This window comes from Bombus pascuorum, chromosome 1 (genome assembly GCF_905332965.1).
Source record: "Bombus pascuorum chromosome 1, iyBomPasc1.1, whole genome shotgun sequence".
In the NCBI taxonomy this organism is placed as follows: domain Eukaryota; kingdom Metazoa; phylum Arthropoda; class Insecta; order Hymenoptera; family Apidae; genus Bombus; species Bombus pascuorum.
In genome coordinates this window covers 3,981,291-4,009,070 of record NC_083488.1, presented here as the reverse complement: position 1 = coordinate 4,009,070, position 27,780 = coordinate 3,981,291, and the positions used below count along the sequence as shown (strand labels likewise).

The window sequence follows — 27,780 nt, the reverse complement described above, 5'->3', positions numbered from 1 at the left end:
TGTAAAAATATCGTTCTATGACGTAAAATCATTTTCTACTTAAGATCACTGTGTATAGTATCTCTTCACCACGCCATCTGTGTAGCTTATTATTTCTACGCTATCTTCTTCTTCTATTCAAATTTATAGTTTCAAATATATATGTTACAATTTTAGGTCTTTTGGCGGTGGTGGACGCTTCTACCCTAGGAGAATTCCGGATGTACGCTATACCATGGCAAACTTCCGCTGGATGCCAGTTGGCCGGCTTTCTAGGTGTTCTCAGTTCTGAGTTAAGCGTGTATACGTTAGCAGTTATTACTCTAGAAAGGAACTACGCCATAACACATGCCATGCACCTGAACAAGAGACTTTCCCTCAAACACGCTGGTTATATAATGACTGCTGGCTGGGGTTTTGCTCTGTCGATGGCAAGTTTACCCCTAGTCGGTGTATCAGATTACAGAAAGTTCGCTATATGCTTACCATTCGAGACCAATGGAAACGCGGCGTTGGCGTACGTGATCTTTCTCATGCTGATCAATGGCGTTGCGTTTCTCATATTAATGGGATGCTATCTGAAGATGTATTGCGCGATCAGAGGCTCCCAAGCGTGGAACTCAAATGATTCTCGAATTGCTAAGCGGATGGCTCTGCTGGTGTTCACCGACTTCCTCTGCTGGTCTCCCATAGCGTTCTTCTCGCTGACTGCCACGTTTGGGTTGCAGCTGGTGTCGCTCGAACAGGCGAAAGTATTCGCCGTGTTCGTACTGCCATTAAACTCCTGTTGTAACCCGTTTTTATACGCCATCTTGACCAAACAGTTCAAGAAAGATTGCGTACTTATTTGCAAGGCGATCGAGGAGTCCAGGGTGACCAGGGGGATCGGCAGATGCCGGCATAGCTCCAACTTCAGCAACAGGCAGACTCCTGTAAATACGAATAGCCTGGTGGATAGGTCGTCGCGAGAGAATCAGGCACCGTGCGCCTGTAATTCAAGATTACTTGAAACTAGCCAGTGTTCTGGCTATCGACGATGGGGCACCAGGATACTGTGGCCATGTGCCAGGGACACCAGGCCTAGACACGCACGTAGCGATCAGTACGCTTATCAGATCGCGGAGATCCAACAGAAGCAGCATAAACGTGCCTCGTCGGTGTCCTCCAGTGAAAACTTCTCTTCGTCTAGATCGGATTCCTGGAGACAAACTCATCATTGCGGTATTCCATTGAGGTTATTGGATCCTAAACGAAGAGCTTCTTCGTGGTTGATCACCAGGAAACCGTCGCAAGAATCGAACCTCAGTTCCTCCAGGAACGATTCCTCCGGTTCCGCTACTACTGCCAGCACCAGCACTTGGAGAATTTCAAGGTCTAGTGCATCTTTAGAGATTAATGCGAGAAACACGCCCAGACCGACTAGGTCAAAGCCACGACTTACCCGTCAGCTGGCCATCCAGGAGCCTGAACCACCCGGATCACCAAGCAGATTAGCCGTCAGGCTCCTCGCAACCATACCCTCCGCGGCAGAGACCAGTGACCAGCAAGATGACGACAATACGCCGCAAAATTGAACGATCTTGTACACACTTCAGTTTATTAGAGATTATAGTCGGTTGTAATAGAGTAAAGACATGGGTCACGTTGCTCCCGAACGGTTTCAGTATTAAGTGTCCTCTAAGAGGTATGTGAGGAAAGAGAGAATCACTTCGTACATTGACGATTCTCGTTGTTGCATGTTTGAGGTGATTTGAGCGGAGAAAAAATTGACAATTTAGTAGAAATTCTTCTTTCAACGTTTGTGATTAAATACGTTGTTTGTAATATACATATATATATATATATATATATATATATATATATATATATATATATATATATATATAATGTTGTTTAAAAATATTACGTCTTTATTTTTTGTTTTCTTCTGGATTGTTTCTTTGGTAAGGAGTTTTTTGTATTGAAAAATCTGCAAGACGTTGAAAGAGGAAGAATATAACTATACTTTTATTCTCTTTATACAATTATTTATGCTAATTTCAATAGAAGAGCAAACGATGTCGTAGATCGTTTGGACTAGTGGAAGAAACAGGATCGATCTACCTTTATTGACCGTCCGTTACACGTGCACATAGGCAATTGCACCAAGTGCAACTGGTGAATACAATAGTCATATTCGTTAAATACTGCCAAGGATTTTTAACATGTTGACTGTCAAAGGAATTTTATACTTTTTACGAATATTTCGTAAAATGATATTTCGTTTATATCAATATAAAAAGAAAGTAAAGACACAACAGCAAAGAAATTGCTACAATATTTTTCATATGTAATGTTTATTTCTATGTATAAGAGTAATCTGAAAATTTATCACGTATTATAAAGTTTCATCAAAAAAAAAAATTTCCAAGACAGGCAACGTGTTTATTTAATAGTATAACATACTAATTTAATTTGACAGAAGAATTCAAACATATGAAGAAATACGTCAATTTCATTGGGTCTTCTACCATAAGAAGAGTTGTAACTTCAAATCCATGACGATGAACTCAACGTTCTACTATAGTTTTCAATTAAAATTAGAGCGTTGAACTATTTATTGATAACTTAAAAATAGGGCACACAGTATTCTTTCTTCTTCTCTTTTTTTCTTTTTTTTTTTTTTGTGGAAAATTATTCGACTCAATAGGAACTCGAATACTTCTTTATTCGTTGTTCAAAAGAAAATCTGTTTATCGCGGAATCAGTATTTCAAATCCATTGTTCGATTGTTAATAAGTATGCTTGTGTTATCATAAGACTGATCGTTTATACAATTTGTCCTATAATTCTGGATTTCTAGTTAAAAATCTGAACACGTAATACGATTTCTAATCAAGTATCATGATACCAGTGACGAAATATCTAACGATTAATTTATTTGTTGATATCCAAGTTGGTCGATAAATTCTTAAATAAGTTGGATTACATTGAAATTTTAATGTACTCAATGGATAAATCCTTTTTATGTGAAAACATCTTTGTAGGGCAGGAAAATTGATCTTAGGCTGAGTCATGTAACAGTATATAATTATTTGAGAATTTATAGACTAACGTGAAGCCAATGTATTCATTGCTGTGATCGTTAATCACAAAGATGAGCGACCATAGATTTGTGCAGTTATAGTTAGTTGATCGTTAGGTCACAGTTAGACCATTCTAGCCTAAAGACTATTATAAGATCGTTACGGCGTGTGCAGATGTTTATACATGGTTTTAAATTAATGACAAAGATATTCGCTAGTATTAGTTACCGGACTTAATTGTTGATGAGTGCGTTATTTCGTTCTTCGCGCGATTGTTTCCGTGTTTAATGCCGTTTGAGACCCTCAGATTGTAATTCTTGCCTTTTTGGAAGGATATTCTATAGTTACATCCAGTTTTATCAAATAGGCAGTACTTTTTAGACTTTTAATAAAACTTAGGAAAGAAAATTAATTAGAAATTAATAAAAAAATTATAAAATAATCTTATATATATTGTATTATACATTATATATAAAATAATTATCCGTAAGAAAAAAAAAACAACACACTTGATCACTGCAACCTGATAAAACTATTTGGACTATAGACTTTAAAATATTGTTTCAGAATCAGAATTTACATCTGAAAATCTTGAACTGTATAAACTGTATGAACCTAAGCCACAGAAGGCTAGAAATTCTAATTTGCTGCAACCATGTCTAATTTTGTCGGCAGTCAACATTGGTATAACACCGATGGAAAACATGTTTTGCGTGTGTGTCCGGTCCAAACTATTTAATAACGTTTTTCTAATAAAATAGCGCATTACGACGAACTGAGTTGTTGCATTGTGTTACCCTGGAAAAAGAGAGAGAGGGATAGAAAGAAGATTCAATAAGACTAAAAAAAGAAAAGAAGAGACGGAAATTAGCTAAAAACTTTAGAATTTTATGAAATTTCTTTATTTTTGAAAAATTTCTCTATCACATTACAAGGAAGACCTATTTCGCCATTAAAACAGGCGAACAATATAATAGTAACATAGTAAGACGTGTAAAATAAATCCAAGTTCGAATAGCCCGCGCTTTGCGCCGGCGCATAAATACCTCGCCAGCTGAAAACATGTGACTTTAAGTCGAATTATTGTTAAATCGAATTATTGTCATACTTTATGGTACAAGGGTAAAAATGAAACGTCATATCGATTAATGTCCTAAATATTTAACTTTAATGAACATTTAATTATTGCTTTATAACGGCAAATTAGCTTGGTATACATTTCAGGTACTTTATTTAAATATTGAAAACGTTAAAATATGTATTCTGATGGGATCTTTTAATATGTAAAAAGTAGTTCTCAGAATTGTATTTTATAAATATTTTAAAATCCATTAGGACCAAGAAGTGTTTGATTTATAAAATTACGAAGAAGCAGATCAAGAATTCTAAAGCAGTTGCAGATCATTCCCTTTCGAAGAATTATATCATTGAAGACAGGATATAGAGGCTAAGCATAATGTACAGTTTGAGTCTCACATTTTCAACTGGTAGTATATGTAACTTATGAAGTAACGCGTACCTTTGAACTATACACGTATTCTTCCTTTCCGCATCTCTTGCATTCTATCGTTCACTCTTCGTCTCTACCAATAATCAGTAAACTGGAGTCAGATTTCAGTATCAAGCGATATAACATATAACGCGATATACACAATTTTAAAAACTGTCCTTTATAAACATCACTCGTAATTATAAAACACATTTTGATCTCAAGTGTTCTAAGAAATTCTACGCACTGTGATGGCCTTTTAACGGGTCCATTAAGTACCAGCGTTTGTATGTATTATGTTGCTTGAAACCTTCGTTTTCCCTAGAATTTTGACAACGACTTCGTCACGTTTCATTACACTTGTTTCAAAATTCTTTCTCTTTCTAAATTCGATCGTTCCAGAATTTATATGCTTTTTGGATAATTTGCACTCTTATACCACGATGAGATGCTCCACAGATTTTTTTACAACTTCTATCGCCATAATTCGGTGCTAACGACAAACGTAACGTTTCAAACGATTCGTTCGATATCAATAATATTAAACACAGGAAAAGGGGACGAACGAAATTAATTACTACGGAATACCAGGGGAAGAGATAACATAACGTTCCTGAGAAACTTATATCGAATTATTTTTTAAACGCTCGCTTTCCGACATATTGTTGCTGGGCTATCATATGAGGTAAGAAAGATTGCAGATTACCACTTGCATCATGGTACACACGCATACCACGTACGTCGGAAGAATTAACGAAAAATCGAAGAGAGAAAAACAGCCAGACTCTACCACTCAAGCTAACAATAAGTCAGTGTATATAACATACTTTTATTTTTAACTATAAAGTACACATATTCACAGTACTTCGCTTTTAAGAATGTTCTAAGATATTCTCATCGTTTTAATCGCTACTATCTTTCCAACAAGTTATTACGAATTCTCAACAGCTATTAATTATTTGTAGGAATGGTTAACGTTATATTACGTTCGCTTAAGAACTACATAAAACAGTTCGAAGAGAACGAGAAGACTATTGAAAGGGGCACGTATGATACATAGAATATTCACAACCTGGCAAACCATCTTAAAGCTGGTACTTAATGGGTCGATCACGAAGTAACACGTTAAAACGAAGCTGACACATTTTATTCTCACAGAAATTGTCAGCGATCGATGATGTATCTGCATAGTTCTCGACGACTCTGCGTTCGTCCGAGTCTCTTGGAACGGAAACGTTGGAAGGAGAAGCCAGCGAACTTAGTCGTATTACATCTTTCGATTATCATTCTATAAATTCATACAATAATAAATCGTTTTACGATCTCATAAATCGTGCTCGATATTGCAACAGACGAGAAGAGAATCTCGCCTTACAAGGACGGTACACGATTTTTCGGACGGCCTGTGATTTCTTTTCCCAGTCGAGAAAGGTTCCCAGGTTTCACGCAGGGAATACAATTTACGGTTTGCACGAGGAAAGAGCTAGTTAAAATTGACCTTTGCTTTTATTCCGTATATCAGCTTTTACGATAAATCATACAACCATAAAGATGTCACGCGGTTTGATCAACGACTTAAATCGTGGGAGTGAGCTTCTTTCTTCTTTCTTCTCTTTTTCTTGTTTCTTTTCGTTTGGAGAACATAGCATCCCCGACAAAGGGAAAAATGATTTATACATCAGATATTAACAATATTTCTTTTTCAGTTCTGCCGGGGAACACGAGTGTCACACGTGTTACATATTACTATTACAAGATTTTCTCACTTATTAATTCATTGCAGTCTTAAGTTTTTAATCGAACGTAATGCATCGTATAACTATAGGAAAATTGATTTCATTCGAAGATAAAACCTTTTCGCGGAACAATCGGATACAAGCTGAAGAAGAAATGTATTTTTGAAAAAACCATTCTGCTGTAGAAGACTGCAGATGAATCAACGGATACACACTTTCTCAAATTTAACGCAACGTTTACCTAGCAGTTTCGTAACATGTATGTAAGTGTATTCTGAATAGAGTTTGGACCATTTTCTCTCAAGCATTTTAACAACGATACTACTGTGATGATAAAGTTGGCAGATTTGTATAATTGGTAAACAGCGTGTTACGATAAAATTGATACAATTATACGGCTGTATTTTTACATATACGGAAGCCCTCGCAAGCTGTGATATCTCGTTCGAGATAAAAGTTTGTTTAAATTCTTAACTACGACAATCTTCCCTGATGCTACTATTCTATAATACTATGATTGAGCCTAGAAGAACGTTTCAACTATCGATGCTTGCAGCTATACCTCTTCTTATTTTTCACGTAACGCTACATAACGTTAATCGAACTTGGTCCATTGAACGTCAGATCGCTTCGTCTATTGCTCTCTTATAATACGTCCCTAAGTAACTCGTCCAGAAGGTCGCACGATGTCTATTCAAACGTGTGTTCCTCTACAGGTAGAAAGATGCCCCCGAAAAACACACTCATGATCGTACTCGTAATTAGTACGTTGTCATAATCAGAAAAAGAAACTGAGACTAGCCCTGAGATACAAATGTGTCAGTTTGCCAGTTAAGAGAGGAGCGAAGTAAGCGTCATCTGGAACAATAAGCTGGCAAGAGGAATGCGCGTCGCATGAAAAGGAAAACGAATAAGGGAGAAACAAAAGGAAGGGATTCCAGGATACACGTAGAAAAACCGCAAAATAGCGAAGGAAATCTACTGCTCTTGGGTCCGGGTAAGGATGCACAACAAAATAAACGCGCGTTATTAAAAACATCGGGTAGCACAAGAGAGAAGATCAAGCGAAAGTGGTCGATTAATCGTGCAGGCATTTTGGAAGAACAAGTGAAACAAAAAGGACAATAAGCGTTTATTCCAACTCTCCGTGGTCCCGGTTCTCTCGAATTTTCATCTTCCTCAATTTCTAGACGTTTGCGTTTTCCAATGACTTTCAAATTGTTAAGCTTCCAAGTTCCCAGCTTCTCAAACCTCCTAACTCTCGAATCTTCCGATTTCACGTGCCAATTACAAACGTAACTTTTGCTAATTAGAATTCGAGTCGAGCGCGTCGTTAAATTTCCAAGATAGAATTCCTCTTCGATCATGGAGAAACCGGCGCACGGAAAGTTAATCGACGCGAGGGCGATGACACTTATCAAAATTGTCTATGACAGTAGCTTCGCATATCCATGTGATAATGGTCGATTTAATACTCGAGTTTAAATCTTATCGCGCTATCCTTCTTTACATGGTATAAGTTTCAGAGAGTTCCAGCCTCACCGCTTTTAAGCTTCTACGTTTATATGTACACGGACATACTTGTGTGTGCATGTGTGTGTGTACATAATGTATATACGTACATATACAGTGTATATACATAAAATGAGAAAAATATGATAAGAAAGGAAGAAACCACTTCGTCCTGTATTGTATATTCGTTGCCACGCGTGACAACTGTGGAGAATTATGCGTACGACGAGGAAGCAATAATAAGTTAATTCTACAGTCTGACCAAAAACAGTCAGTCACTTAAGGTCACTTTCTTAATTAGAAATCATCGTACCCTTTCCTCCTCGCTGAACCTTTATCTCGATCATTTTTCAACGCTGTTACAAAGGGAGTTAGATAGTGCTTTCCATTCCGTACTAATAATATTCTAAGCTTTCAGATTTCTAGGTAATCCGTGTGATAGCGTTCTCCACTATTATAATGATGAACGTACAATAATGTAATAAAGGAAGTCTCGCAAATTCTAAAATTTATGAAACAACAGAGATTATTCGATGGCCTTGAACGACTAATTGATTTCAGGCAGACCATAATAGTCTCAACGCTAAAAGGTGAAGTACAACAGGTGTCGCAATATTATGAACGAGACGTTTGAAAAAAGAAAGAGAAAAAGAAGAATAAACGGTGTACAAATTGAAATAAAAACGCGACGATAAAATGCCACGATTTACGTACTCTTTTATGATTCATGGAAGACTGTAAATAATTTTAACTAGAGATTCTCTATATGGTACAAGGCAAGCACAAAAGTCGGTTTTTATGCTAGTTCTCTTCCTCTCTCTCTCCTTTGAAATTCGTGAGCTTTATTCGTAGTGTTAAACCTAGTAATACTTGCAAATCGTGTAAAGTCACGTATAGGAAGAAAAACAGAGACGCCTTAATGATTATTGCTTTTCAACGGTATTCTATTTACAAATCTTCATGAACCTCGAAGGATGAGTGTCCTAAATCTTTTTATTATTATTTGTTATTACGTCATTCCACAAGTATGAATTCTATCAAACAAGGGATTAATATTATGGTTGACTGCAGTTAGGTGAACAACTTTACTTCTAAAAAATGAGAATTACCCAAAATTCATAAACTTTGGAAGATACTTAAAATCTGATCAACTCCAAATCCTCTCTCAATTGTTATTTGAGATACTTGTGTTCTTAAGAAGATAATATTAAAAACGTTTCCTCACTCGTGGAATGACTTAATAATTAAAGATATTTTAGGTATTCTCTTATCGTATTATCGCCTATTTTAGAACAGAGCTCTACTCCTTACAAATATACAAGATTCAACTATGGAATCTGATATTCGTGCTATTTAACCGAACGTGATTAAATGGAAGATATCGTCATTAAATTTCGCAAGTTTTTCAAGAAACGAAGATACACTTGGATAAAGAAGGATATAATAACTCGGCGTAATACGAAGAAAGATAGAGGGCAATGGTAATTTACAAAAAGCAAAGCAAAGATAAAAAATGATAAAGTGTGTGAGATGGCGATATTTAAGTGTATATTAAGAAATCAAACCGGAAGACGAAGAGGAAGAATTTGTGCTGGACCTGTACTGTAGGGGCTAAAAAAACAATGAATTCGAAAAATAAAAGGGAGACAAGACAAAAGAAAACAGAAAGAAGATTTACATTTAACGACTACCACTAGTACATTGATTGAAACATAAACAGAAAAAAAAGGAACGAAAGCTTCGGTACGCTAGAATTTCGTGTTTTTGCGCGAGAGAAACAAGTCACGATGGATCTAGGAATGAGCGATCGCTTTTCTTTTTCTTTAAATAAAAATCTATGTTGGAATTATAATACTGGACTCGTGAATTATAGTCGAAAAGTGAAGAATTTGTTTTAAAGCAGATACGACAGAAACTCCTTTCTTAGTAGATTTCGCTTAATGATTACTTAGGCCGAGTATCGTCATGGAAAAACATCGGAGGAACGTACATTTTTATAAATTGTAATCGATTATGAAATCTTTCTAGAACTTCGTTCATTGTTTTACTGGCGTTCGAAATAATTTTAAGAATGAAAATGCACGAAAGAATAGGAATGGACCAAGTAAAGTATTTCCACTGCTTCAAAGAAGAGGTGAATACGTTGTTAGAGATTGTAAAATATAGTGTTCATTGTAGCTGTTCAAAGATCAATTTTCACTATCATAACTTACAAAAAAAACTTAATCCAAAGACAATTTATACTTATTATAAATATTTAAAATTGAGATTCTTTTATTTCAGAGAGACTAATCGAAAAGTGAACAGCTTCTGGATACTATTCAGTGGAATACAAAGGCGAAATTAAAGGAACGTTCCAGAGAAAAAGAAGCTCAATTTAAATTACAATGAATGAGACAGAGAGCTGTCGGTATACCATTCTACCTGAAATTGAAAAGGAAGTACACGGGTATAGAGAAAAGATCGCCCATCCCTGAGCCAAAATATTATCGTGATTAAAGAATTTCGCGAGTTTAAAAATCTAACTATCTAAATTGGACGTTGCTTGATGGTGTTTCGTTGCGAGCAGAACGAAGATTTGGCAGAACAGGAGACACAGCAGGGCACCAAAAACATTCTACACGACAGTAGCAGAGCGGAACATCGCTTCTAACTTTCAGAATTATCTATCTATCCATCGTTGGCCGTTAGGTGTGTTTTTCTCGTTTTCTTAGACTTACTTAACTAATGCTTCTTTAAACCGTGACAGTACTATTATTGTATAATCAATCAGACACTGGCATAATCAATTTCGTTATGCGTCAAGCTCATACTGTACAATTCCTTAACAAAATCCCTTCCTTATGCTCGTATCATACATTAATGTACAGATTGCAAAGAGACAGCTACGTTTCTCAAAGTCTAATAAGATTCGAAAGTTCGTAGCTGCGTCTGTTTGCGATATTTATATTACAAGGAGCTTCGACGCTAATTACATACAGTACCGAGAGACTACCGAAATTGGATTGACTAAGTAAGGAATCCCTAAGTCGTATTTGAATGCTCTTCCATCGAGAGTTTACCGAAGAGTAAGTACCATTTCCATAATTCATTCGATACTTTCTAATTTCCCCTGTTCTTCTACATACCTTCTGCAATATAGCAATACACGATGGAAGCTCTCAAACTCGTACAATCAATTTCAATAGCATCGGGCTTGTGTAGAAGCGAGATTAAATGCCAACGTCCGATTCGATGCAGACCAAAGGGTCAACGAAGGGAAGTCATCGATGTTCCACCAAACTATACCTGTCCCTCTATTTGCGTGTACAGATAATGTGTGTCTGTATGTACGTATACGTATATGTACCGGCAGTATCTAATCGCTAATTAATGATGAACCGGTTCGCGGAGACAAGTCGTTTTCATCATGTTTTAAGTGCACGTTGCGGCTCGTAATGACACAATTAATCGATCGCAGGTGAGTTAGCGTTAAGTAAGAACGTTACAACACAGATATATAATGTATGCTATGTTGACTAGCGGGCTTCATAACGTGACCTTGGTCTTGTTCCTCCTGAACGTGAACAGCATCTTTCGACGTCGTTTTTTCGACTCATCGTTGTCCGTGGTCGAGTTCGAGTCCGTCGATAACGTCTCGTCGTCCACCATTGACTGTTGTTGCATCTCCCTCAGCGCTTTCTTGCTGCTGCTCGATGTGCTCGTCGTTGTCGTGGAGTTGATGCTGGTGGTACTCGCGGTCGTCGCGGACGTCGGACTAATTTTTTGCTGCCCTGATCGATCTTGGCTCGACGAATCCAATGAATTCTCTGAATAAGACGACTTCGACAGGAATGATGAGGTAGTCTTGTCCTCGACGGCGGGAAGCATGCTCGTGTCTTGACTGTAGGAACGCACGATGTTAGGTTTCTCTTTACTGGATGCTCTGACGGGCTCGACGGGCCCATCGCCGACGGTGAAATGTACAACGTTATTCTCTGGTGGTGTATCCTTCCCAGTTTCACTGCTGGACGAGTCTGGAGGAACCGACGACTCCTTCCATATTAGGCTGTCTAGTATACCTGTAGATTAAGATTGAACTTTGTTATGCTTTGTATGTATCCGCGGTGGCTTTTCATTTTATGATAGTTCTTTTATTTCTGCAGGGGATTTTAATACGAGTGACTGATACATTAGAATCACAGATTCTTGAAGATTATAAAAATTTGTTTGAAAATATGTAAGGTTTTAGGGATCTATTTGCTCGGTATTGGAATTGAGTTCATCAAAGTTGATGGAGAATGGATGGGCTAGCCTGAAAGTGTAATCGAATCTTCAGTAAGACTGATTGGAAATTGGAATAGAACTAATTGTTATATGTATGAATAGATTAACGTTAATGTAGGTCAGGAACCAAAGAAACTGAGAAAATTTTCTTGGAAAAACGTGTTCCAATATCAGTTTCTTTGGTGCCTGAAGGATATTGATTTACCGATACCATTGGTATTTCGATGAAGATATATCGAAATAACAGTAGATACTATTTTTATTCGGCCAATTGTAATTTTCATGCACTAATTAGTTAGAACTGCTTTCGGCAAACAGTGTCAGAGGTTAGTTCCATGCAGAATCCAGTTTGTGGAAGGAAGAAGAGAAACAAACAACACAATGGATGATACTCTTTTATATTCCACAGTAAATAATATAAATTTTGTCGCGATGCTTTACTGTCTCGCAAACATTAGTAGAATAACTAGGAAATCGTTATTTAAAAAGCGCAATGCATGAAAATTCAGGATCTATGCGATAAAATTTATGTTTGTTCCTAAGAAGACTCTTCCAATTCGCGTTGCATCAATTCTGAGAAAACTTTACATGCTCCTCAGATGCTATACTTTACCAGAGAACGCAGCTTGGTCCCTTGTTCTAGCGAAAACAAAACACACAAAATCCTTCATAAATTTTTTTTTACAGACAATCGAACATTTTATGAATTTCTTGTTGAAAATTCTATTTTCATAGCGTTCCATATAAAAACGACGAAGTCAGAAGAATACAATAAATAGAGAAAAACGTCAATTCTTTATTGCTTCAACTGGGAAAGATATCTTTGTGTTGCTGTTTCAAGAAAATATTCTCTAATGACTTCTCTAGACTCGGTTATTTTAACAGCAATAATTCATAAATCTCATTGGTACATTTTTGGCGCATTTCAGTAGGTATGTATAGCATTTAAGACTTACAAACTACTAAGGAGTTAACATACTAAAGCATCTAACTTGAAACTTCGGTTTGCAGGTAACAAAGACAATCACATACAGACTATTGTACAGATTGCGGTACAGCGTATTATTGTGCCAAATATGTAATTTTAATTCACTCGTGAGTCATACGATGTTAACTACATTACTTGAAAGACAAAATAGACAAAAATAGAAAGACAAGATAGGAACTTGAAACATTCATAGATACACGGCAAAATTTATACGAGTCCAGGAACGGATCGTTCAATTTCAGGAACTAGCGTAGTTAACGTCGCTCAGCGAGAAGATTGAAATTAAAATTACATACTCGGTTAAGTAATTGGTCATCTTGAAACGTCTCATCGCAACTTAGATCATACAAACGAGGCTTGTGCACGTCGGTTTCTCGCAAGTTGCTTGATTTATTAATTACGACCTTTGAATCGCACACAATAAAATATCGAGAGGGAGACATAACGTATGCATTGCAACAGTCAGACAAACAATGTACAGATCCTCCGCTTCTCTTTTCTTAATGTACAATAATGTACACGTTTGCCTATGTGCATTATATGCGGATACATATACGTATATAGTTCAATGCCGTTGATATGCTCGAGTTTATAATAGAAGGAAGGAAAGAGCCGTTTCGATTGTCACGTCTTTCGCATGAAATTAAACCGATTCGAGAATATATTTATTACGCGTCGTGGTGTAAATACGTGTATTGCACCTACGAGTTAAATCCTCGGACGTATATAGTCGCATCTAATTTTAATTGACTCTAATCTTAACCATGACGCGGATCTCCCAGGAAATAGAATTTATTTCTTGGCATCATATTAGGAACCAGAAATCCTCGATCATTCGAGCTTTTCCTAATCCCTAGCCGCAGCCAAAGGTTTCCACGCTTAAGGCCACACTACTCCCACCAATTGATATAACACAACGATCTCTGCGTTTATTCTTCAACTATTTACCTCTTTAATCTCTAAAGAGGTTCCAAGACACCAATACTAGTAACATACACTCAAACAATTATCCAACTCTTAAAGAATACACTGTAACATACAATTACGCAATTACCCAAAATTTTAGAGAATGTTTACTCCAAGATTTCGGGTAATTGATTGCTTAATCATTAAGCGTACTCCACAAAAAGATCTGAAGACTTATAGGTACTACAATTTCAGGTATAATTATAGGTGTTCAGAAGTTGATGGAAGTTCATTTTTTGCTACACGAAATATCTGTATAACGGACAGTCGAGTATCGAGAAAACAATGTTGCTCTTTCTTAGATCTTAAAGAGCTGAACAGAAACGAGAAATCAGACGAAGGAAGTAGCGACGCCACCTCGTGGTAAAGTGGTCTTGAACGACCGAAATCTTCCGCTCAGATTATAATACAGCATAGATATGATGTATTTAATCATCGGTTATAGCTTCAGCTAGCGAGCGATAATCGCGACGGGAAAAAAATTTGAAATTGCACACGACACGCAAGAAAATAGCACTTCCAGCGATGTAAACACGATCGTCAAATTAAGATAGGATGCTGTGCTAGCCTTTAATTCGAACTATTAATACGAAGATTATTGTGCAACGCATTACTGCGGGACCTGGCAAAATTGAAACGTGCTCTTGGTAAAATAAGAAAACGCATCGACTATCGGTCGATTCTCATAAAATAACCGGGAAATCATAAATGAAAAATATCTACTTTGGTTTAACGTTTTAATAGGATTAAGCGATATATTATATTTACGTATAGTAATATAATAGGTGATCGATCATCGGAACTTATTAAATAAAGTGATAATTAGATAGTTATCACGCTTGGCACTTGGTCGTCTTCCATATATTGCTATTAAATACGAAGGAACGAACTAGAAGGCTTATTATACTTGATCGAGCGTGGATCGTTAGACTGCGGATATATACGCACGTATAGGAAATTTAAAGCTGCGAGAATATACAGAACGTATGGAAATATACACAACATATATTTGAAGTACTCGTTATGATATTTAGTATGTGATTAGAATTTAAATGAGACTTTCGATACGACTTGTTAATTTTGTTCATAAATACATTCGCAGTCCAACGATCGTATACCTTGGATAGACGAAGAATCGAAGTCGTAGTTGCGACACAAATTAACCTTTGCAAAATGACCATTAAGCGAATTAATCATTGCTGTCATTGAGTAGATGTTCCCTAGTTTCTCAAGGAAGAAACTTACATATTACACAGAATAGCGTCTCAAGAAATATATAAAATTCTTTCCTGAATTCTTTTAAAGTAAATTAATATTTATTTTCTGACCTGTTCGATTTTCTTCATGGCTCAGAGTTTCATTGCCGTTATACTTGAATAAAAATTTCTTACGAGAAAAGAAAAAGCTAAAAGATTTCTGTTTTGTATGTGGAAGAAAAATGACATTATTCGTAAAAATATCACATGCTTCTGATGTTTTCACATACACATCTTTGTAAAGATTCTGGCCTCGTTCGTTCATTCGACACATCATGAAAATTTTTGTACAAAAATATGTCATGTTCTTTCATCAAATTGTTATCCTAACCTTTCATGATCTGTACGAGCAGGTAGTTGTAAAAAAACAACTCCATATAATTGTACTGACAATACACTGTTCTTTGAATTATACGTGTGTGTATGTGAGAATATGTGAGTGTGTGTTCGCGTGTATGTGCGTGTGTGTGTGCGTGTGTGTGTGCGTGTGTGTATGTGTAAACTTACGCGTTAACAATAAGTTAAGAAACTTGTCATTGTTTAAATAATTAACACGCCGTTATAACTTGACAAATCTCGATTAGGAAAGGGGAACATTCCAATTTTCAATCCTCCCTTTTCCTGCACACAAATCCTTTCATTAAAAATTTTTACTGGATTTCACTGAAAGATCTGCTGATGCTCTTTTAACGCTAATTGCATTGTCACGTGTCAGAGATAATTAAATTTCGTTCGTAAGCATTTTTTTGGTACAATGTACTTTTAATTACGAACATATTATCCATGTCACACATTACTTGATAAAATGTATAAATAAATAATTTTTTACATCGATATGTAACTACTCGATAAATAACAATAACAATTTTTTCAACAACTATGACTTTCTTAAACTTTAAGTAAGTCTCTATACAATGTGCAGGACCAATAATATGCATAAAAACGTGTTAAAAAGGTTTGATTATGTAGCCTCTTTAATCTTTTTTGGAACCGTTAAGTATAGTTTCTTCCATCCCTAGAATCAAATGATAACACAACATAAACAAACAATAGTCTAAGAGAAAGAAAGAATATCAAGAAATGTTGTATCTTATCACAAGAAGAGCAGCTAAAATTGTTAATTCAATAATTCAAACATATAAAAATATATATATATATGTGTGTACTTTCCTTGAACAAAGTTTCATAAAACCGAGAATTAGTTTGAAGCACAAAAAATGATATAAGCAATAATAAACAATTTGAGCAAATTTTTCAACAAAAACAACGAGACAACAACATTTATAGCATAATTTAAACAACACTTTATGTAAAAGACACAAGACAATAACGTAATCAAACTTCACAATGTACAAAAATATATTTAAATAAAATATGACCATAAAAAAAGTAGCTAATGTTTTTAATGTTTTAATATAAAGCTTTTCTTAAACATAAATCTTTTACAAGATTTTTGTATTCTTCAAATATTTTTTAACATTTGTAGAAACGTGACATTAGAACATCTTTGTAATGTGTGACATTAGCTATCTGCTTTCCTGGAACCAGTAACATCTTTCATAGAAATCATAGATACATAAGTTCGTATTTACGGTTTGCAAAAACTGCTTTTTTGTATCAAAATGAATCTTAAGGCATCGCGTGAATTTTTTGAATTTATATTTTAGTAAAAATTTGATTTCAAAATCTTTGATAAGAAATTCTTACGAAGAATAACTTATCCGTAATTTCGTTACAAACTTCTTAAACAGTTAGCAAAGTAATCATGAAACATTCGTACGTATTTAAAATTAAATTCATATTAGAATACATATAGTAATTTAGTTTTCACGAGTACCTACGCTGGAAACCCGAAGGTTTGATTAAGAGAAATTAATGTCACAAAAGAACCCAAACTACTACTATTAGGACGACAAAAAAGTTAGTAAATTATTGATTTCGAAGATATCGTCTACGTGCGTAAAAAAGAGAGAATAGAAGATATTTAGATATTGTAAGTATCATATCAAAGTTACAATAGTATTTACAAATTGAGCATTGTTACTATCAATCTAAATGCTCGTGGAAGTCCGTTTCCAGCTTACCTGCGGCACCACATGTTGAAGGCGAGTAGACTGAACTTGCTTCGTCGTCTAAGTCATCTTGACTACTGAGTCGACCTGTAAATATGAATCGCACAATTATTCGCGTTAATTTATCGTATCCAAATTTTGAAAGTTGAAACTTTATAAGAATATCAATCATCGATTAAACCAAGGTTCACAAATAAAATACTAACAATTTTCATGTATTTGTATTCACATTAAAATACAAAAATCATTTTTAAATTATTAAATATTTAAAAGGTCTAAGCACTAATCACTAAACGATTTTGTATCATCATAAACTTAAATACCTCTGAGTCCAAGACCTCGACCGTTAGGAGTTCCTCTGTATAGAACAGTTTCTAAATAACTTAGACCATTATTATTGATTATATTAAAGCCACATAACAGCTCAATTTGCTTCCAACGATGTACTCTTTCTTGCAATTCTGCGGTGACTTCGTTTAGAGCAGTTCTTGCCTCAACTATACTTTTATCAACTTCATCGATCGATTTTCCATGAGTTGAAACAAATGCTCCTACTAAACTCGATCGTTTTTTTCGTAATTTCTCGCACTAGAAATAACATTACGTACAATTAAATAATAAATAATTGAATTGTAATGATATACAAAAATAATTTAATTGAGAAAAGGATGTATCACTTACTGCTTCTCGTGCTTGTTGCAACTGTTTCTCTGCAGATATCTTTTTCTTGGTATATGCTTTATTTTCAATTTCGTGAGTTAATTGTAACCAATGTTGCAATCCAGGAGGAGGAGACCAACATCTATCTTCGAGTTCGCCCTCTGCACGTTGCAATTCAACTTTTAACATCTGTAAAGTCCAAATTAATTACACTTTGAAGGAACCTAATCCTTAAATTTTAAATGTAAATATTTATGGGATATTTACTTCGATTTCTGCCTTTAATTGAGAAACTTCGAGATCGGAGTAAGAAGCGTGCAATCCCACACTTTCGTCTTGTAAACGTTTCTCTAAGTTTTGTTTCTCAGTAGTTACACTTTCTTGTTCCATTCGTGCTCTCTCCAATTCTTTCTGTAAATCGTGAAACATAACATTAACGAAGATTTAATGCGTTGCTAAGACTTCAAGAAGAGTAAAACATACTTGCAAGTCCTCCAATGCCAATTCTGCTTTGTGTAAACTCTCCATATCCTTCATCATTCTAAGGAGATGTTTCTGTGAATTTTTCTTCTGCTGATATGCATACCAACATCCGATAAGCGCTCCGAATAACAATGTTATTAATACCAAATCTTTAATGCCATGTCCAGTATCTATAACAAGATATTAAATAATGATGGTAAACCAGTCAAAAAATTTTTAACAGAAAAATCATCTTTTAATAATTATTTACCCTTTGGTGGCCCAAAAAGAACTACATCCATAGCTTTTAAGGCAATCTTTTGTTTATGAATAGGATCCTTGATCCCTAACACATTACTTAGGTATTGCATATTGTTCACAGCCAATCTATACATAAAATAATAAATATTTTGTTATTAAAACAATTGTTATAGTATCAAGATGATGTACTGTATAAAGAAAGTAACCTTGGAAGTGTAGCACCAGTTACACGGTGTTGTATAAAAGTAGGAACATATTGTGGAAGATCTACATTAGAAGCCAACCATTCTGATGTTTGTTCTATAGTCCAATTATGAACCTATAAAGAAATTATTAATATAGTAAGATATCAAAAAAAAAAAAAAAAAAATAAAAATTATTTAAAGAAACAATTATATTTCAGACAATACCTCTGACCTTAGCCAGGCTTCCCAAAGTTCTCGAACACTAATATGCATATCATCATTATGATGGAAAGCCCTCTGTCTCCTTTCATACCCAGCTTCATATTGTAACTCTTCTCTTAAAAACTAAAAGGAATACAAATTGCTTTTTATATCTCATAGTGTAAAAGGAATTATAAGTAAAAATTTATTTACATCATCTGACTCTGAAAGATCCACATTTCCATTGGCATCATCATCTAGTTGACTGTGGAGTGATTTGATAGCTTCTAAACCTAGTCGATCATGAGAAGCCAGTGTAAGACAAGCTAGGTCATCGTTACAAGTATCGGAACCTGTAATAAATTAAACAGCCTACGTTTGATTGTATGTGTTTATGATTACATGTAGTTTGTTTACAGGTGCCTTTTTTCTTTAGGGCTATGATTATCCTGTTAACCATGTGTAAGAAGCTTTTTGTCCAATTATTATTAATATACAAATGTCAATTAGAAAGAAGTATCTTGTTAATAGACATAGAATAAGTTCACAATAACAGTTCATTACTATTGAGTCAAGACTAATCTTTGTATGATTAGATCATAAGTGAAATTTATCATCTGCAATATGAGCTTTTATCATAAACACATTTGTATCTCTTTTACAGCCAACAACAAAATCATCAAATTAAAGAAGAAGGCCTATTTTTTTAAGTAAGCTTTGTAAATGTAAATACCTTTAAATAAAATGATATGACAAACAAAACCTATTTTCTTCTTTCTTTTTTTCCTAAAATTAAATATTAGTCATGCATATACATGCTGCCTATTTACACATACATACAAAAGATTAAAACAAAATATTAATGAAACAAAACAATAAATAATGATATAAGCTAATGCTTTAATTTCAAAGCAATTTGGAGTATCTTATAACTAATCATCAATTAACCCTCCAATTATCATAGCTCAGATTACAATGCAATATAAGAAATTTTTAATTTCTATATTCATTAATAAACAATATCAGAAGAAAAAGAAGAACAGATCTCAAAAATATATTTTGAAATACATGTAAAAAATATTACTTTTGATTTCATAATAAAAAAATAGACATGATAATACAAATAGTTGTATATTACATCTGTATGTAATTTCAAATACATATAAAAACTCAAATATCAGAAAAATATTTCTAAACACTACATGGACCACATATAAAATGTAAACTGTACACATAATCCTTCTTGACATTATAAAGACAAGATTATGCAAGAAAGCAATTATACAACTAACAATATTATGACTGAACATATTAAAGTAAATATTAAACTTGTCACCAGAATGCAATGAAAACTATAAGCTGTCAGTGCATTTACAGTGGCTCATAAAATATCTTGTAGCTTCTATATGTATTTTCAGATTTATTTCTAACTTTACTAGTATAATCATGATAGTCTGACCATATTGCTAATGAAATCTTTAAGTGTTTCAGTATAATGGCACATATAATATATTCATAAAAAATTTCTACAAATATTTGAAAATTTTTGTGAGCTACTATATGTTACAGAATAAATGAAGGATATTTTTCATGGGCTGTGCATATTGGAGAGTTCAGACAAGAAGAAAAAAAACAGATAGCGGATTTTTATGGACGTAATTAAAGAAATAAACGTTAAATAGGGATTTATATTATCCATTAAAAATTATAACGAATATTTCACTGTAGATATATCATACATTTTTGTATATTACACACATTATGTGCATTTTTGTATTTTGAAGTTTTTCATAAATGCATAAAAATCCGCAGTCTAGTTTAAATAATAGAAATGAAACTTACCAGCTTCGTGAGCCACAGCTTGCGCTAATCCATCGGTAAGTGTCGCGGAGAATGCCGTGACTTTGGAATGTGAGCTTCCAGTTGAACCAGATTGAAAGTTCGAGCTCGTGTCGAGTGCCCCGCCGCTGGCATCTACCGTGTTCCAACACCAATACGACAAATGCAGTCCAAACAGTACAATCACATTGGTTATCACGGATGATCGCATTTTAAGGTTAGATACACCTTGTCACTGACACCTCGCGCCACCCTTGCGCAGTTGCTACGAGTCAAATTAAAAACCGTGTAGCTCTTGGCTCGTTGTCACCTTTGACGTAGACCCGCAATAGTGAATATAACCAAGGTTACAGTTATCAAAACCGGGATAGCGATGGAATTTGTCGAGTGCATAACACGCGTGACCGATTATGATGTTACAATGAGCTTATTAACCAAGTGATACACTGTCGTTATTCGCCCCATCAAGGCGTCGGTCAACGTCCGAGATCTCTTTAAAATGAATCGATTGATTTATTAATTAAGTACACTACGCTCCTCTGCTCTGTGCCTCGGGTTTTCCTATCAAGGCCACCGTCCACGAACAACATCATGGAAAATCGTTCATTTAGATTGGACACAGCAATGCACTTTTCTGCACGCAAAAAACTGAAAAATTCAATTGGTCCCGTGTGTGGTTATTCGCGTGATTTTATTGGTCAGACGTTGCACTTATGTTGCGAATTATTCCCAGCGCCAGCGCAGCGCGAAAATCATTTATAAAATGTCTTTGACCAAAACGAGATGATTTAACGATATTAATGGGTGTTTCAATCTCGATTTCGAATATTTTCGTAGCGACTCGATATTTTTTTAATATTGTCGAAATTCGAATTTCATTAAATAAATGATTTGATATTTCAAATACTTGAGTTTTGATAAGTCTTGTGAATCTCGATAGGATTCGTAATCTTCATAAAAGAATGAATATCTTATATGTCATACTTTATATCTTATATGTTATATATTATATATTTTACATATATTATGTTTTAGATCTTAGATTGACTGTCAAATCTTTTAAAAGTTTTAAGTACCGAATCATGTTTAAAGCAATTCAAATTTTTCACTACATGCAAATATGTAAGTACTTACATATTGTCAATCCGTGACAAGACAAATTTTTCGAAGTTCTCCCGACACGAGTTGTTTAATTATTTTAATTAAATATAATTCTCTCAATGATTTTACTATATATATCTTTATAATAATGTAGTTAAATATTTCTTAATTTTTATATGTTAAGTGCATTAGATTTAAATATCCAATTTACTCGAAAACTTGCTTAGAATTGTGTAATTTGGAAGCAAGCACAGTGTGTGCATCTATCGTGTTTGTTGAGCTAAATATCGTTAGATTTTCATAATTACGTAATTTTTTCAATTACATTGCGTTTATGTTTACAGAAAAATTAAATCCTTCTTAATCACATTAATCAGCGTCGAAAAAGCTCGTGTTTACGTTCGAGCGTAAGTACGAAGATAATTACGTTTTAACGCGACTTAAACACATTAATAAATCACCATTACGTTTGTTTCTCGATAGCCTAATTATGTTAAAACACAATTTTTATAGGATTTCTCGACGGAGTTATGATAATAATATTATAAATCGTAACGGAAATATTTTTGTCCGTAAATCTACTTGGATTTACCAAAGTGCTACCTGTTCTAATGAGTTGTAAAATTCGTACTATCTAAGCGCCTCGAAACTGGTTAAGGTTGCTACCTAAAATTTATCTCGTGAGGACGTTAAAATGGAAAATAACGCGAAAAATGAAGATTGTGAAATTCAGGGGATTAATATAGTGAGCAAGAAAGAAGAAAGTTCATCCCAAAATGTACAAAATTCTTCAGACACAAAATTTTCCATGGATTCTAAGAATACTCAAGTTCGTGTCGTCCGAGGAACAAAAAAGATAAAATTAGACGTTGGTGATGGTAATAACTTGGACAAAAAAGGTTCATATTTGCATAATTAATTGATCATATACATATAGTAATCAAAAGAAATATTAACAACTGTATAACTTCTTAATCAAACTCCAATATGTTATATAGTTACAAAGATTTGTTTGTAATTTAATAGATTCCAAGGATGAAGAAAACAATACAGAGGTGAAAGTAAAATCTTTGAAAAGATCTTGCGAATTATGGTCCATGGAAGATAAAAATACCTTTTTCAAAGCTTTAAACGAGTATGGAAAAGACTTTGATGCTTTACAAAGTTATTTCTTGAGCCAGGGAAAAAAAAAAGGTTTACCAGATGTTGTAATAAAAAATAAGGAACAGATTAGGCATTTTTATTACAGAACTTGGCTAAAAATATCGAAGCACCTAAAATTTTCAGAAGGTAATTGTTTAATATACTTTTACACTTTAGTTTTTATTTTAATACTATAATTGTCTTGTTGTACAGATGTAAAAAAAACTTCGCAGGAATTGTATGGATTAATTAATTATGGTGAACTTAGAAGAAAGTTACCACGAATATATGAAAAGGTACAGTTGAAATTAAATGAGTTGGTTTATTGGGGTTCAACACAAGTCAGACTTAGAGGAAGAACTATGAGAATTAAAACACCTATATGTAGAGCACTGAGGAAACTGAATCAACTAGAAGGTATACTTAATCAATAAAATTTAAAATATAGTTCATGGAATTTCATAATACTTCATATAACAATTATAATATTTCTATAGATTGGCAAGAAGAAATTAAACTTCCCCCTAGGATAACAATAGAATTAAGACCCCGTAATAATATGGCATGGTGGCAAGTGCAAGCATCTTCGATGAATCCAAGAGTACGCACTCTATTGCCTATACAGAGACGTTTGTCTAGTTTATTAATATTTCTGCAACAAAGATGGAGACCTGCAAAGTATAACACAGTATCCTTACTTCAAAATAGATTACCAATATTAATGTATCTTGTTTTGTATCGAATAAGAAAAAGAATATTGAGAAAATTCCTATACATTTAATGTAGTTCCCCAATTTAGAAAATGCAGTTGCTAATGAAATGAAAGATAATCGGTTATTACGAGTAGCACCACCCGAAGGGAGCAAAATTGCTTTGCCAATGGTGAACCTTGGAGAGTATCTAACCAGCAACAGTGTCAGTTTAAATTCTTATGAAAAACGTCTAGGATTGAAAAGTTCCAGAATGGACCTATTAGGCTCAGAACAATATATAAAAGGAGTTGGAAAGAAAGGAATTAAGAAAAACAAAGTAGACAAAAAATGCATGAGCCGTACAGAGGATAACTGTACTATGCCAGACAATAATAGTGATATAGATGCAATAGAATCTAGCAGTAATGTTGCAGAAAGACCGTCGACTGTTAGTAACACTGAAAAAACTAATCCAGAGCAAAAAACAGAATTTAACAGATTTCCGGGAAGGGAAACTATTGAAAGAATTCGGAAGGGATGGAACATCGAGGAAGCAAACACCATTACTGTGGGGGACCTCTTTTTAATGGTACACGTGTTAATTTTTATCTGAGTTAGCTTTGAATAAAAGTTGAAAACTTCGAGTTGTCCTACATTTTTAAAATTTTTCAGTTTGGTCGCGAATCGAAAGTTACGCTGGAATACTGGTGGGACTGGAATCATCGGGAACAACACGTTGGAGAGTCTACATCAACAACTTTGCGCGATGATAATTTGTGTCTTACCTTGCAAAAGCTATTATCTATAGCAAAACATAGTTATGGCACGAGTAAAGTATATGATAATACTTCTGGAAGTAATGAAACTGTGATTTCCTCTCGAATACTTTCGACGAAAGCATCGACCTTTAAAAGACCTTTAATTCCACAAACTTATCAAAAGATTGGAACACCAGATGCTTTCAAAACGCAGTTAGATGTTCGTTATCGTTTCAAATTCAATATTTCTTTAAGGAATTCAAAAACATTTATTATAAAAATGTGATTTTGTTTTTTTAAATGCAGAAGTTTACAACACGTTTTAGTAAACGAGGTAGAACCGTGCGGCAAAAAAGTCTTATTGTACAAAGAGTATTGCCAATAGTATCTACTGCAAGCAATGCACCAGAAGACGTAACTTCTAATAATCAAGAAGCAAATAAAATAAATGACCCTCCTATAAATAATGATGATCAACAAAATGATAAATCGCTATCCGTAATTATAAATGTACCACAGGAGAAAAATTTTTTGGATGAACTTGAAGCGGCAAGAGTTCCGAAACCTACGAATTCCATTATAACAAGCGCAACGCAAATACTTAAAGAGGGAGAACATCAATGGTTGAATAGTGAGGTAAATTTCTAAGGTTGATTTCTAGAATTTTAAGCAAGAAATATTTTTTTTTACTAATATTGAAATTAAATTACAGGTAGCAGATTTTTCATTAAGTAGTTTCCTAGGTCAATTAGAGTCCCCCATGAAAATCTCACAGAGAAGTCAAAATGAAAACAATATAGAAGATAATCGACCATCGTCCGATGTAAGTATATATGATAAAATTTAAAAAAGATTGATCTATTAATATTTTAATCTATATTAAGAATGTATTACAGGTCGTTTCACATATGCAATGCTTGATGGGAGAGAGCAGTGTTGATTATATGGCGAAATTTGCAAACCTTGCATCACAGATAGCATCAGACGATAACAAAAAATAAAAGTATAAATAATTGACTAGTTTTGTACGAATTTTCATATGAGCAACTATGTAAAATCATGTAAATATGATGATACATGTTTTGTAATGGAAGCATGTAATGATATGTAGACTGATTAATTTAATTTCTTTGATATTGGCTTTTACAGTCGACTGTTATAATAATACTAATACTAATAATAATGATAACAAAAATAATAATATATGGAAAATAAAGTAATTCGTATACATATACTACAAACTTCCTGTATGATTTCACTTTTGTATGATTAGCAATTTATAAAGTATATATTATATATATTATTTAACACTTTGTTTAGCATAAAATGCTTAGGCATATCTATTCTGAATATTCATTAATTTTTTATTATGTTTTTTTCTAAGATACAGGATGCAAAATTAATTTATATAGCAAGTTCAAGTTCTTAATCTTGCATCAATAATTCATGAATGTTCATAAATATTTCATCCTACGTTTGATGCTAAAGGTTTATTGAAAACTGCACAAATGCGGGAGGAATACGTTTATAGATGATATTTAGTATCCTTATTTAACCCACAAAGATGACGCGGCATCTGTTTATGGAATCATTTAGGCTAGTTCTCGTGTATGACTATCACTATTGCGTTGCAATCTCATGTAACTAATTAAATATGTTGAAAGAAAAAAAAACAAATCCCCGTTTGTAACTTCCTTAATTGAAAGAAGTAAGAAAATCCAGGTATATATAAACTCCTCCTATTTTTCTCGTACCATAAGTTCCACTAATTAAACATATATAGAATATGAGAAAGATGAATGTACTTACATACTATTGGAATTTGTTTAACACCGCCTATTATTATGAACGGACAGCGTTAACCTTATACAGATTTTCCATTATTAGAAGTACTTTGAAATACTTAAAAATTTTTTAAATATAAATTTCCTTAACGAAAATAATATCCGCGAGTACTTACAACTTGCATTACAGAACTGTGATCAAACACTGTCTGAGCTTATGACTTAACAATGGAAAAAGAATCTTTATCTGATGATGATGTAGGAAATAACGGTCATTATAATACTACTACGATCATTGTGATATTCTGAAATATGTACGAAAACGCTCATCATCTGTATATTTGAATACTAAAATTTTATTTAAAGGTCCAATAGAGTATAGATCTATTATGGTCGTTCATTAAAGTAATTTTCAATTAAATTGAGCATGCTTGAAAATATTGCAAATATACGCCTAGGACATGATGGGAACGATAATGAGCCGAACACCCTGAGGAGACACATATTCTTGGAAACGAAGCCTATAGTCTTTTCGACGGCGTATTGCGAAACAGACATTGTGAATGATTCATAGTGCCCGCGTCCACGTGATCTTATGCGCACGCACCTATCAAGTATTTGTTATTTGCAGATGTGATTTTCCCTGGACGTAAGCACCTTCTTTGGGTGAACTGAACTGGTTTCACTCATCTTATCGATCACAGAAGAATAAATCGTTAACGATCTATGCTTTCTTTGCAGAAAAAAAAAATGTAACATATAATTACACATAAAAATTTATACACAAATAATATTTGTTATCTTTTCCTTTAAAGTCATAAACATAATTATATGAATGATTGGTATTGATAAACTTTAATTTTAAAAACGAGTTTAACCCAACTGAATTTCCTATTAGTTTTTCTTTCTTCTAATCGTACAATATACGACAACATACGTAGTATTTTTTATTTTGGAACTTGCACGTAATCAATGACGTTAGTTAAGTACTTCTGATTTTTATCGACGTTAAAAAATTATGAACCTGTTTGACAGTCCGGAATGACCTTTCCCGTTTCAAAACACATTCAATTACGCAGAAGTACGAGTTATTACGCTCTACAGATTAAAAAGTTTACTATAAGACGTGAAAAAAAGAAAGAGAAACGATCATGTTTGGCTTTCATTCTTCTTTGTCTTTTTCATTGCATGTATTTATGTCTATTGAATGACTGTAATTGTCATTGATATATGTTTTGTTTACTAAACGTAGCATTTGTTTAAGCCAATTTGCATTTTCATATCAAGTACAGATAATTATAAATATACATATTCAACATCATTTATATTCAACGTCGAATAATGCATAAAGTTCGTGTATTTTCT

The 27,780-nt window shown here is 34.0% G+C and overlaps 3 protein-coding genes across 22 annotated transcripts in view; 2 read left to right on the top strand and 1 right to left on the bottom strand.

Annotated features, from left to right (window-relative positions):
- LOC132912784 (lutropin-choriogonadotropic hormone receptor) overlaps positions 1-8,431 on the top strand; it is a 47,613-nt gene extending 39,182 nt beyond the window's left edge. For 6 of the 11 annotated variants that reach the window (XM_060970524.1, XM_060970570.1, XM_060970587.1 and 3 more), the window contains 4 exons: positions 157-6,121; positions 6,240-6,425; positions 7,790-7,955; positions 8,012-8,431. In XM_060970524.1, coding sequence (XP_060826507.1) covers positions 157-1,553 — 1,397 coding nt within the window. In that variant the 3' untranslated portion in view covers positions 1,554-6,121; positions 6,240-6,425; positions 7,790-7,955; positions 8,012-8,431. The remainder of the gene's footprint in view (positions 1-156; positions 6,122-6,239; positions 6,426-7,789; positions 7,956-8,011) is intronic. The other 5 variants (XM_060970542.1, XM_060970534.1, XM_060970552.1 and 2 more) reach the window with 5 other exon arrangements.
- On the bottom strand, positions 5,343-26,571 carry LOC132913029 (stromal interaction molecule homolog). Of its 7 annotated transcripts, none has more exons than XM_060970956.1 (12): positions 26,441-26,571; positions 20,941-21,202; positions 19,312-19,451; positions 19,123-19,242; positions 18,919-19,031; positions 18,723-18,838; positions 18,473-18,642; positions 18,257-18,400; positions 18,011-18,178; positions 17,653-17,917; positions 17,342-17,416; positions 5,343-11,842 (listed from the first exon to the last, which is right to left on the bottom strand). In XM_060970956.1, the coding sequence occupies exons 2-12, from the start codon at positions 21,146-21,148 to the stop codon at positions 11,310-11,312; spliced, it is 2,052 nt and encodes a 683-aa protein (XP_060826939.1). In that variant the 5' UTR covers positions 21,149-21,202; positions 26,441-26,571; the 3' UTR covers positions 5,343-11,309. The 7 variants fall into 7 exon arrangements, 6 of the variants coding, with proteins under 6 accessions (XP_060826939.1, XP_060826930.1, XP_060826948.1 ...); XM_060970947.1 differs by having other exon boundaries at positions 20,941-21,585; positions 26,441-26,563; XR_009659320.1 differs by lacking the exons at positions 5,343-11,842; positions 26,441-26,571 and adding exons at positions 12,430-12,686; positions 13,332-16,272 and having other exon boundaries at positions 20,941-21,593.
- On the top strand, positions 21,940-27,252 carry LOC132913019 (uncharacterized). Of its 4 annotated transcripts, none has more exons than XM_060970914.1 (11): positions 21,940-22,059; positions 22,383-22,445; positions 22,552-22,937; positions 23,065-23,328; positions 23,395-23,598; positions 23,679-23,869; positions 23,968-24,462; positions 24,546-24,851; positions 24,938-25,267; positions 25,344-25,454; positions 25,516-25,859. In XM_060970914.1, the coding sequence occupies exons 3-11, from the start codon at positions 22,733-22,735 to the stop codon at positions 25,630-25,632; spliced, it is 2,223 nt and encodes a 740-aa protein (XP_060826897.1). In that variant the 5' UTR covers positions 21,940-22,059; positions 22,383-22,445; positions 22,552-22,732; the 3' UTR covers positions 25,633-25,859. The 4 variants fall into 4 exon arrangements, 2 of the variants coding, with proteins under 2 accessions (XP_060826897.1, XP_060826906.1); XR_009659315.1 differs by lacking the exon at positions 21,940-22,059 and adding an exon at positions 27,047-27,252 and having other exon boundaries at positions 22,097-22,445; positions 25,516-26,353; XR_009659316.1 differs by lacking the exon at positions 21,940-22,059 and adding an exon at positions 26,606-27,252 and having other exon boundaries at positions 22,097-22,445; positions 25,516-26,353.
- Positions 27,253-27,780: the final 528 nt, after the last annotated feature.

Excerpts from the sequence above, each read along its gene's own strand:
- LOC132913029 (XM_060970956.1), bottom strand. The coding sequence starts at position 21,148 with ATGCGATCATCCGTGATAACCAATGTGATTGTACTGTTTGGACTGCAT. Across the intron at positions 18,401-18,472 it reads TGGCATTGGAGGACTTGCAA|AAAGAATTGGAGAGAGCACG; the intron begins GTATGTTTTACT and ends CACGATTTACAG. Across the intron at positions 17,918-18,010 it reads TGCAACAAGCACGAGAAGCA|TGCGAGAAATTACGAAAAAA; the intron begins GTAAGTGATACA and ends TGTTATTTCTAG.
- LOC132913019 (XM_060970914.1), top strand. The coding sequence starts at position 22,733 with ATGGAAAATAACGCGAAAAATGAAGATTGTGAAATTCAGGGGATTAAT. Across the intron at positions 23,870-23,967 it reads GACCTGCAAAGTATAACACA|TTCCCCAATTTAGAAAATGC; the intron begins GTATCCTTACTT and ends CATTTAATGTAG. Across the intron at positions 25,455-25,515 it reads ATAATCGACCATCGTCCGAT|AATGTATTACAGGTCGTTTC; the intron begins GTAAGTATATAT and ends ATCTATATTAAG.